This window comes from Cordyceps javanica, chromosome 7 (genome assembly GCF_051103115.1).
Source record: "Cordyceps javanica chromosome 7, complete sequence".
NCBI lineage: Eukaryota > Fungi > Ascomycota > Sordariomycetes > Hypocreales > Cordycipitaceae > Cordyceps > Cordyceps javanica.
This window is the reverse complement of record NC_139301.1, coordinates 2,892,177-2,903,130: the sequence shown is the minus strand read 5'-3', so window position 1 is coordinate 2,903,130 and position 10,954 is coordinate 2,892,177. Positions and strand designations below refer to the sequence as shown.

The following is a 10,954-nucleotide window of genomic DNA, read 5'->3' as shown; positions in this document are numbered from 1 at the left end:
ATTGCAAATTTCAAATGCAGCTTACTGAGCTCAAGAGTCTACACGGCTTCCTACTTGGCCTCTCCGCCTTCTGTCTGTTGCACCTGTCAGTTGGCACTCGGCAAGGTGGCGAGATTCCGTGGCCCAGTTTCTAATGTGATGAACCCTCCCTCTCCTCCCGGGCTGCTATTTTATCCCCCCGTCCCGTCCCGTTCCGTCATCCGGGCCGCGTTTCCACCCCCGTGCGCGGCGGGGTACGACTCGCCGAGGGTCGGGTGGCGCAGGGCCGGCCCCTCGAGCGAGGGCACGCTCCGGGCGCGCGACCAGGCGACGATGCGGTCCCAGCGGCGGCACTGGTGGGTGGTGCGGAACGCGGGCCAGGGCACGGGCACGTCGCCGCGCCAGCGGTACGTGTGCAGGGCGACGTCGCCGTGGCACATGAGCACCTGCCGCAGCAGGTCCAGGCAGTGCTCGACGTGCGCCCGGTCCAGCTCGGGCCGGTTCGGGCTCGGGTAGTGCGCCGGGTAGAGCGCCTTGCGCGCGCGGTTGACGCAGTGCAGCGTGTGGTAGACGTCGAGCGTCGCCAGGTGGCCGCCGCCGCCGTCGCTCAGCGGCACCGAGCTCGCGTTGGCCGCCCGCAGCTCCTCGTCCGAGACGCGGAGGTTGTTGTCTGGGCGCCGGGTTTGATATCCGGCCGTGTTAGTTTTGAGAGCCAAGACGCGTGAGAGAGAGGAGAGGAGGGGGGGGAGAGGGAGACAGGGAGGGAGAGACGGGGGAGAGAGAGGGCGGGAATCTCGTGGAAAGGGAAAAGAGAGATAGAGACAGAGACTGTACATTTCAGGAGCTCATCCCAGGCTGCGTCGATCTCGGGGCTCGGCTCGCCCCTGTACTTGCTCTCCGAGTCCTCGAGGTTGTGCGTGATGGTTACCCGCTCGTATTCCACTGCCTCTTGTGCGGGCGCTGCAAAGGGGGGCGATCGATGGACACAAGTCAGCCATTGCCTCGCTCTTATTGAATCGATTTGGATACTTGCATGATATCTGGCCTGCTTCGCACGCGCATGCGCTCTTTTGCGTCGCTCGCAGCCGCACGCTCCATGTGTAGAGCACAATGGTCAGGGCAAGGTAGAAGACGAGAGCCGCACCGTGCAACCATGTCTGGATCTGGCGGCGGTCTCGTCTCGTCCTCTTGAGCGCTGGCGGCGGTGGCTGTAGGAGCTGCTTCTCAGACAGCTCCTCCTCCTCCTCCTCCTCGCCAAGGAGGAGGCTCTCCGGGTCGGGCGACTCGCGGTCCATTTTCCTCCGCGCAACGACAGCAAAAAAGATTATTTCCAGGCCAAAAAAATAAGTCTCCCGTTCAAAATGTCGTCAAAAGGATGAAAATCTATTAGAGGACCGGTCACTGGAAAAAAAAAAACCTCACTCCAAAGCCGGGGTCCTTCTTCTTCTTCCCCCGGCGCAGAACGGTGGCGGCGGCATGGTTTCCCCCACGTAGCAAAGTCCAACTACCGGCGGCATGTCCAACCCCAGAATCCTGACAGCCTGGTCCGGTGCGCCACGATGCATCCTGATCCTTGGGTGTAAGGTTACATCCAGAGACTTGGTCTTACTGAGCCTCATCTCTGGCGCTGTCGCACTCGATACACTCGACCATCTCTGCAGACAGCCGGAGCGGATATTGATGGCTGCGGGGTCGTGACGCTGTCGGCTATTTCCAAACGTGTAAGTGTCGGGGGACAGGTCGGCGCGTGAAAGCTTTTTGCAAGACGAAAATCATTATTACATTTTGAAGACAGTTTGGCAGTTCTGTTGGACATTGGTTTCATTCTGCTCTCGGATTTTACATCCTATATGAGAAGCGATTGTGAAGTACAATCGTGTTTGGATTCCGTTCCGAGCATCTGCATTCACATCTCGCACCGGTTTTACAATGTATAGGTAGAACTGCATTGACAATCGTGCTACTGGAAGAGTCATAATCCTCTCGCATCGTTACAAGACCCCGCCTTTCCGTAAACCCCATCAGTATATGCCGCCCATGCTCCCCACACGATTTGAAGTCGTCGCGGTAACGAGAGAGACGCTTATGCCTCGTCGGCGGACCGCTTGCCCCAGCCCACGGGCATGAAGTAGAGGATATCGGGGTTCTTGGCGGCCGCCTCGGGCTGCGCCGCGGCAGCTTCCTCGGAGCGCTTCTCGACGCTCACCTCGACAGAACGCTTGCCCCAGCCCACGGGCATAAAGTAGAGGATGTCGGGGTTCTTGGCGGTGCTCTCGACGCTCTCGGGAGCGACGGGGGCGGCGAGGGCGGCGCCAAAGAGCGCAAGGGCGATGGGAACAAAACTCTTCATTTTGAGGACGAGGTAGAGGTGTATTCCAGTGTTTATGGGAAGATGATGGCTTTCTTTGGTTTCGAGTGTGTTGAGAGCTTTTAGGACAGCTCACCTTTGAGGATATCCAGATCTATATGTACTTTCAAGTTGAAACCCTCGCTCGGAATAAGGCCCAGTCGCGCAACGTTGCACTTCAGCCATTTCATTATTATTATTTTCAGCGCATCTGGGCCTTTATGCTCATTTTGGGTATCATTACAGCCTCTTCTGTATTGTACACACTGCCGAAGCCGACGCTGAGCAAGTTTCCGACGAAAAGTAAACAACCATTGCCCAGTGCCAATACTTGTCCTCTTCACCGGTACCAAAGCATTCAAAATTTACTCTAGAGGCCATGGCAGCTGAAATCCATGGAATCTCCGTGCGTTATCTACTAAATGGCAAGCCCGGGGCTCCTTTGCGGTCAACCCCAGTTCTTCAAGTCGACACTGTGAAGGGCCTACTCCGTGACGAACATGTATTGTAAAATACTGCCAGCATACGCATGAAATTATGAAATCAAAATAATTCTCCGAATTGCAGTATCACATCTCCCAAGTATGACCATACGTTCTGTTGTACTTTGTCCCGGTGGCAGTCCAAGTCAGCACCCTGGAGACTAACAGCCACCAGGATTCCGACGTCGTTCTTCCCCGCAGCGCAACGCAGACGCCATCTTCTGCGCGACCCAATCCGGCAAGTTCCGAATCTGCTGGCTCGATGCAATATACACACCTCGTATTCATTCGACTCTATTCCAGCACCAGCCGGTGGAGGAGCCTCTCCCCTCCGCCGGCTGACAGCAAACTTGCTGCATGTCAGCATGTGGCTGGACCGTCCTACGTAGTACGCGATCCTGCCTTGTATCTAAGAGATAGAGTTTCCAAATAAGAAGTCTCCGTAGCTTGGATGCACAATGTAACGTTTTAGGGGGGGGGGTTCGTCTCGCATCGTTGGAATATGTGCGATCAGCTCGGCTCGTTTAGCACGCACGCACTGTACGCGTACACGAAACCGTTCTAGCCGGCAGACGGAGATTTTTATACTTGCAGCGGTATATCTCAGCGTCCTTGAAGTTTGACTTTGGTCTCTCGATTTTCTTGAAGCACGGGATGTTTGGAGCACTGTTTCGCAGAATCGAGGCAAGGGCATCTGGCCGACCTTTGGACGAGGTGCCGTTCCTCGCTGGCGAGGAGAAGGACGACTTTGGCCCATCGCAACCACCCCCGGGACATGGCAGATGGTCAAAGTGGTTTTTATTATCTTTCTTGCTGAACATTGTATTACTGGTTGTAATTTCTGCCAACTGGAGGGTGCTTGGGCGCGACCCGGACAAGGCCTACATCCCGAATGAGATATACTGCAAGTCACTCCATCCCTCGCAGCGACATTCTCGCTGACTTTTTCTAGCACCTGCGCAGTCCGTTGTGGAATACGAGACCGTCATTTTCACCGGCGGACTCAAAGGAGACCCGTCCCCATACATGGGCTCATCCGGCGAGGTTGATGCGATGTGGAACGAGCTGTACAGCAGTACGTTGGCCGCCCAGCTATTCAATGATCTTTCACTGACACTCTACACAGAAGCGGCTGTTTCGCAAATCGATGCGGGCTCGGCGGCAAGACTCCCCAATGCCACGACGCCGTTCAATGAGGATCCCAGCCATTACATCGTGACGCTCGACGTGTTCCACCAGCTGCACTGCCTCAACATGATGCGCAAGCTGGTCTACCCGGCGACGTACCCGACCGACCTGACGTCCGGGACGGACCAGAGCACGGACAATGTCGTTCACTTTGAGCACTGCTACGAGCAGCTGCGGCAGTCGCTGCAGTGCCACTCGGACGTGAGCACCATCTTTTGGGAGTGGAGCGAGAGGAGAGGCCGGTACCTGGGCAACGCGCACACGACGCATACGTGCAGGAACTTTGACAAGATTCGTCAGTGGGGGGTCGAGAACAGGGCGCGGACGGACCTGGACTTTTACACCAAGGTAGAAGGCGCGCCAATCTATAAAGAGGCGGATCGATAGCTGTGGAATAATGGACAGATGGAGGTTGATGGCCGGGGTAGCAAGAGCATTCCATTGCAATTTCTCTTTGCAGCTAGAAAGTGGCACGCACTACCCAGGGTATGCTGTCCGCGGTCGTAGGTGAAGGTGCAATTAGATTGGAGCATGGTTGCATTGATTTGGTAATTACTCTGCAAGATTCTCTCTCTGGCCAAGGAGGTGGTCTGAGCTGGCGGCCACATCAGACACGAGTGCAGGTTGAAAATGCGGTACGGTTCGGGGAGCACAGCATCTTTGCTTTCCTGCTTGATCTGGCAGTGAAGCATCCAGGAGTAGCACAGACAGATGCCATGAATTTGTTGAGGCCAGCCTCTGGAATGTCCAACTTGACCATCTTTCGGGATGGTGGACAACCGCCGGCTTGTTTGCAGAGCAAATGAGCTCGCCGTGGGAGGTTAAGGCAGATATGCTTCATTCAAGTCTCGTATAGGCTGATACTACAACGTCAAAGCATGTAGTGTGCAAAATGATCGTGAAAATCTCATCAACAACTCCGTATAGTAGGGTGTAGGCAATCAAGAACAAGACTAGAGCTCATCGGAGCTTTTCGGCTGTTTCATGCCAAACAATGACATTGTTTCCAGAATGAAGATTGAAAATTAGCTTGAATTGCATGCCTCGTACAAAGACATCAAGCCTGGGCGAGTCAACGGGGGCACATGGACGTTGCAGCCGTCGGTCGTTTAGTCTCACGTGAAATTGGTGAGGTGGTACTGGCAGTACAGGGCGTGCCGACAGGTTACGGTGCACGGGGTTTTCCGATTTCGGGTATCAGATTCCCGATATTTCATGGTTTATCAACATTCACACGCTATTGGTGCTTCTCGAGGATGCTCGTGTGCCTTTGGAGCGACTGTGAGATCAATCCTGCGTCATCCTGAAGCCTCTATAGGGTAAGTGATCGTGAGGAGGCTACAGGGTAAGCAAACCGTTTTGGCGGGGCTCGGGCTGTTGCGTCATGCAAGCGGGCCAGAAGGGTGCCTGGCGACTCGCGACAAACACCTTCAGACTCGCTGAGGGGCAAAAGTAAACGGACCCAGGCGTACTCCATGTCGATGCCAATCCCGCCTTTTGCTTTGACCGAGGGCACCTCTTCCTCGCATCTACATCTGCCCACCACGTTTTCTTTGATCGGCCCTTGCAGTGGGTGATTCACTGCATTTGAAGCCTCCAGTGACTTGCACGCGCAAACCCTGTGACGAACTAATGCCTACCCGTTAGAAACGGAGACACCCACTACCGTTCGCCACACGTACCTCTGCTTCTCTTCTTTTTCCTTCTTTACAATTCACATTGCCGGCCTGGCCTCGACGACTCATCGAGCGACTACAAAGCGCCCGAAGCATTCTCAGCCCTGGTTCACCATTTAGCGGCGCCGCTTCGTGACCTGGCAACGTCCGGCACACTGTGTGTGTGCGCTTCAGCGACGACGGCACAGGCTCGCCGATCCTGAGCGACGCTATCCCTCTGCCCCCAACGAAACGCTTCGACGGTCACGCGCCTGCCCACTATCGAGCGGGCGGGGGACCGAGTCGCATAGATTTTGACAAATACGGTAGAAGAGACGAAATATTAGCAGCATGGACGAGGAAAACATTAGCAGCTTTGCTGGCATTACCGGCTCCAGCACCGATGTCGCTCGCGGATTCCTCGAAGTTGCCGGCGGCGATCTGGAGCGTGCCGTGGCTCTATTTTTCGAGAACCCAGAGCTGGTATCTGGCATGAGCGCCGGTCTGTCCGGCACCAGTGGTAGCAGCAGAGCTCCTGTAGCGACCGCACCCGCAGCGACAACGTCCTCAACGCGGACGAGAGGAGGTGCTGCCAGAGAGGACTCGAGCGGCGTGATTCACATCCCAAGCGACGATGACGAGATGGACTACGGCTACGCCGACAGTGGCGCCGAGGAAACCCACAACGACGACGACGTCGACGGCCACCAGGCGGCCCAGCTGGCAGCCAACTACGCACAGGAGGACGAGGATGCCGCCATGGCCAGAAGATTGCAGGAGGAGCTCTACCAGCAGGGCGGCGGCGGCGCCGATGCAGAAGTGCGCGCCCCGATCGCGAGAACCACGGAGACACTGGTGGCCCCCGAGTCGGCCTGGGGACCGGACGATGACGCAGCACTTTTGGAAAGCCTTCGAAGGCGGCGCCCGGCAGCCAGTAAGAGAGAGTGACACCTTTTTGTTGGGAACATAGGAGCTAACTACGGAGCAGGAGGCCGCGGCGCTGGCGCAAGTGGTCCTTTTGCACAGCGCATATGGGGTGACGGCACATCGCCGGCAGGCAGCGCAGCGGCCAACGGCACGCACGCGCGGCGACTCGAGGATCTGTTTCGCCCACCCTTCGATCTCATGGTGCGCATGTCGTGGGATGAGGCACGCACACTAGGAAAAGGTGACAAGAAATGGATACTGGTCAATCTACAGGACATGAGCGACTTCAATTGCCAAGCCCTCAACCGCGATATCTGGAAGGACGAGTCCGTCAAGGAGCTCGTCTCGGAAAATTTCATATTTTTACAATACGACAAGGACTATCCCGACGCCGAGGAGTATCTCACGTTTTACTTTCCCAACCGCACGCACGAGAACCCCGACAACTACCCGCACGTCTCCATCATTGACCCGCGCACGGGCGAACAGGTCAAAGTCTGGACTGGGCGGCCGTTTCCCAAGGCCAACGAGTTCCACGCAGAGCTGGCCGAGTTTCTGGACCGGTACAGCTTGGCGGCCAACAGCAAGAACCCCGTGGCCAAGCCTAGCGGGCCCAAGCCAGCCGTGGTGGACGTGGACCGCATGACGGAGGAGGAGATGCTGGAGATGGCGCTCAAGAACAGCCTGTCGGGGGCTGGAGCCGGCGGCAGTGGCGGTAGCGGCAGCAACTCGAGCTCAACGCCCAACGTCCACGACCCGGACGCCTATACCAAAAAGGACACGGCCAAGGTCGCGGAAGAGACGGAGGACGTGGCATCGGGAGACGCGGCATCGGCGGCCTTTGCGCAGATTTCGTCGACGACTCCGCATTCCGAGCCGGCCAACGACCCAGCAACTACGACACGGATCCAGTTCAAGCACGCAAACGGCCGTGTGATTCGCCGGTTCAGCATGTCGGATCCTGTGCGTACACTGTTTGAGTGGCTCAAGGCGGAGCCGTTTGAAGGAAAGGAAGGCGTGGTGTTTGAGCTGAAGAAGATGCCGCAAGGCCAAGACCTGATTGAGAATCTGGACGCCACGATTGAGGATGCGGGCCTGAAGCAGGGCACCGTCATGATTGAGTTTATCGAGGACTAGCTTGTGATTTGGGAGACCATTGCCCCCCCCCCCAAAACGTGAAGCGTGCTCAAGAGGGATAGATTAGACGTTGGATGTGAAGGTCCAACAACACAGAACAAAAAAAAGGGGGCGGAACTCGACGGCGTGTAGAATGATCTTGCACGTTTGCTCAATCATTTCTGGTTGGCGGGTGGAATAGAGGCCATCTTTTCTTTATACTATTTTTTGCTCAGTGGCAGTTTGCGCAAGTATTCGTTCTCTAGGTCGTAAAATATATATATCCCGAAATGAACAAAGGCATAAACTTCTACACATAGTCTCATAAAGTCAAAAAAAAAAAAATTCTGAGCCTCTCCGAGTAGTCATCTGAAGGAGGCTCTTTGGCAAGGGAAGCAGACACTATCCGAGGGTCTTCGGGCAAAAAACGTGGTTGTCACGATGGTGGGCGAGAGAGAGAGAGAAAGATGTCCGTGAGGGCCAGATGGATTTCTTTGTGCATGCTCGTCTGCCAAGTTTTCGCTTGCTGCAAGGACTCCAAGACTAGAGAGAGGTTCGGGACCACAGACTAGTAAAGACTGTCTTCCAAAATGAGGCTAATCATAGGGGCCTTGATAGGCTTGAGCATGCCATTCTGCGTATAGTATTGACACTTTGCTACGTTAATGTATTGACATGGTGATCCTTTGTTGTGCCAGCTTCAATGTGCCTCCAGCAGAACACGCAAGCCCTTGCTTCCCTAAAACGGCCAATCATTAGCTCTCGGTGCTCAAGTCTGCTCGGCTCATCGCCGAGCCCCCCCCCCCCCCCCCCCCCCCCCCCCCGGCCTCACATACCTTGTACGGCATTGGGATGAAGTAGTCCGATGCCATCTGGCAGTCTCGTGGGGTCGTCTCAAAGATTCTGATGACGCCAAGGTCGCCCTCGCGGCGGTCGCCCGCGTCTTCGTCGTTGTCGTCGTCGCCGACGGTGCCGGCGCAGCCCCAGCGGCGGAACAGCTTGGCCAGCATGAGGTGCAGCTCAGCCTGGCCGAGGGCCTGGCCGAGGCAGACGCGGGGCCCGCCGCCAAAGATGACGAGGTACGAGTCGAGGCGCTCGTCGGCGTCGAGCCAGCGCTCCGGGTGGAAGCCGAGCGGGTCCGGGAAGATGACGTCGTTCATGATGGTGCGGTACGGGCTCATGCTGACGACGGTGCCCGGGGGGATGTGGTGCGTGCGGCCGGCCGCGGGGTCGGCCACGTCAAAAGCCTCGTCGGGCGCGATGCGCGACAGCCGGCTGCTCGTGCCGACGCCGTGCCGCAGCGCCTCCTTGACGACGGCGCGCAGGTACGGCAGGCTCTCGAGCTGCGCGAGGGGCACGACGGCCCCGGGGTCCGGGATCGCCGCGAAGAGCTCGTCGCGGAGCTTCCGCAGCAGCGCCGGCCGGTGGCACAGGTGGAACACGGCGAGGGACAGTGTCCACGACGTGGTCAGCGTGCCGCCCTGGACAAGGATCTGCCCGTCCTGGGCGAGCCGCGCCGTCTCCTTCTCCACCTCGGGCAGCAGCTCCGAGGAGAGCAGCTCGTGGAAGATGGTCGGGTGGCTGACGTCGAGCTCCCAGTGCTTGGTGCCCTGCGTCACCTTGATGCTGTCAATCTGGCCGAGGATGTCGTTCTTGAGCTTGAGCCAGCCGTCCCAGCCTTGTCGTTTGTGAGTCTCTACGCCTGCGGCTCGCTCTTGCGCGCGGGGGAGGGGGCAACGTACCAGGTACCCAGCGTCCGGAAACGGACTCGGGCAGAGCATTGACAAGTGTGAGGGCCCAGTTCATGTGCTTGATGATGGGCCCCATGTGTGTGCCCTGGAGAAGGCTGTCTGTCGTGTGAGCACCAAAGTCGGGTTCCTCGACTGCGGATCTGTTAGAGCCAGACTGTGAAACTCGAACCATGGACTTGTACTTAGATGATCGCTTCGCGCAAAAGCGTACTCGTTGATGACGTCTATATTCAGCTGTCAGTAAACCTTTTGCCTAGACTCGAATCTGATATAGGTGCCGATGCATACGTACCATTGGTGTAAGCCGAGAATGGATACATCAAGTTGATCGGCTCAGTAGGACGAGTTCGTCCTTCCTGGTGCAAACGAGCCAGAAGCCGGTCGACTCGCTCTTCGAGGATAGGCTGAAGATCGCGGACACTCTTGGTCGAGAAGAACTGATTCAATGGGGTACGGCGCAGTCGATGATGATCGTGGTCGAGAGTCGCAAGGCCACTGTCTAATGCAGAGTCAGATTGTGGGAGCCAGGATGGCAGCGTGTGTACGAACGAGGGGCTCCGAACTGCACAGAGGTCAGCGACTGTGCCTATGAAACTTGTTGTATCATTCACGTCTCCTTTATGGATGCTCACTCACCTGTTTTGCCCAAAACAGCCACTTGTGACGACGGCGATGCGGCCCTGCGTAGAGTTCAGAATGGAAGTCATGGTCACTAACATGGACTTCCCAAGGACTGATCCTCACGACGGGGCCGTACTGCTCGTGCATCTCGACGATCCGAAAGGTATACTGGCCTCCGAGAACGATATCATAGTAGAATTCGTAGTACTGCGTCAGCGCCGCCAGCTTGGGTCCGGGTAGGTGGGCAATGGGACTGAAGAAGAGCCGATAGACACCCAAGCACACGGCGTAGACGACCCAGCACGAGAGGGAGATGTATGCTACAAGCTGCCAGCTGAAGCCTGCGGTCATGTATGGGATCGCCATTATGGCAGCCTTTTTGTCATACGAAAAGCTGTGCCCAACGGTGAGTGTGTTGGCAGCAACAGCGTTGGAAGAGACGGCGTGTGAGAAGAGGACGGCGATGCACCCTTATATAAAGCGAAATATCGCAAATGGCGTGAGCCATGCATGCAAACGGACAAGGCCAGCCAGCTGCGAAACTGGCAGCAATCAATATTGTCCTGTTGGCTGCGGCCGGCCTGCAAGGTGTAATCTGTACGGAGTACGGAGTACTTAGAGGAACATCCTTTGCATCCATCCCTGCCCTTAACGCACACGCACACCACCCTGACTCTACATCCTCTCATTCCGCCCAACTGCCCGCCGCATTCTTTTCTTTTCCGCCCCTCGTTGGTTCGTCCCCTTGTCCGCCTGCGACTTTTCATTAGCCGCCTGTCGGATCCCAGCAAATTAAATGCAGGACAGCAAGCCTGTTTACTCATTGTGGGCATCTCGTGGGCCGCTGGGGCCTTTCGTAACCGTTCTTTGAAGGGGGGGGGGGGGGGG

General features: G+C 56.8%; 5 protein-coding genes across 5 annotated transcripts; 2 read left to right on the top strand and 3 right to left on the bottom strand.

The window, feature by feature from the left end:
• Window positions 1-170: 170 nt before the first annotated feature.
• On the bottom strand, window positions 171-1,274 carry V2A60_010365 (oxidase ustYa family protein; the record flags this gene model as incomplete). Its single annotated transcript, XM_083261621.1, has 3 exons — window positions 171-649; window positions 814-939; window positions 1,013-1,274. The coding sequence occupies 3 exons, from the start codon at window positions 1,272-1,274 to the stop codon at window positions 171-173; spliced, it is 867 nt and encodes a 288-aa protein (XP_083117747.1).
• Window positions 1,275-2,062: 788 nt separating this feature from the next.
• On the bottom strand, window positions 2,063-2,329 carry V2A60_010364 (uncharacterized protein; the record flags this gene model as incomplete). Its single annotated transcript, XM_083261620.1, has 1 exon — window positions 2,063-2,329. The coding sequence occupies one exon, from the start codon at window positions 2,327-2,329 to the stop codon at window positions 2,063-2,065; it is 267 nt and encodes an 88-aa protein (XP_083117746.1).
• A 1,133-nt stretch (window positions 2,330-3,462) lies between these two features.
• Window positions 3,463-4,383, top strand: V2A60_010363 (oxidase ustYa family protein; the record flags this gene model as incomplete). Its single annotated transcript, XM_083261619.1, has 3 exons — window positions 3,463-3,712; window positions 3,761-3,883; window positions 3,935-4,383. 3 exons carry the CDS (start codon window positions 3,463-3,465, stop codon window positions 4,381-4,383), a joined length of 822 nt encoding a protein of 273 aa, XP_083117745.1.
• Window positions 4,384-6,002: 1,619 nt separating this feature from the next.
• V2A60_010362 (DNA protein crosslink repair co-factor UBX5) lies at window positions 6,003-7,715 on the top strand (the record flags this gene model as incomplete). Its single annotated transcript, XM_083261618.1, has 2 exons — window positions 6,003-6,585; window positions 6,640-7,715. 2 exons carry the CDS (start codon window positions 6,003-6,005, stop codon window positions 7,713-7,715), a joined length of 1,659 nt encoding a protein of 552 aa, XP_083117744.1.
• Window positions 7,716-8,262: 547 nt separating this feature from the next.
• On the bottom strand, window positions 8,263-10,432 carry V2A60_010361 (cytochrome P450; the record flags this gene model as incomplete). The annotated part of the gene is made up of 7 exons (XM_083261617.1): window positions 8,263-8,328; window positions 8,531-9,372; window positions 9,437-9,577; window positions 9,628-9,669; window positions 9,738-9,944; window positions 9,995-10,007; window positions 10,082-10,432. The coding sequence occupies 7 exons, from the start codon at window positions 10,430-10,432 to the stop codon at window positions 8,263-8,265; spliced, it is 1,662 nt and encodes a 553-aa protein (XP_083117743.1).
• Between the last annotated feature and the right edge of the window lie 522 nt (window positions 10,433-10,954).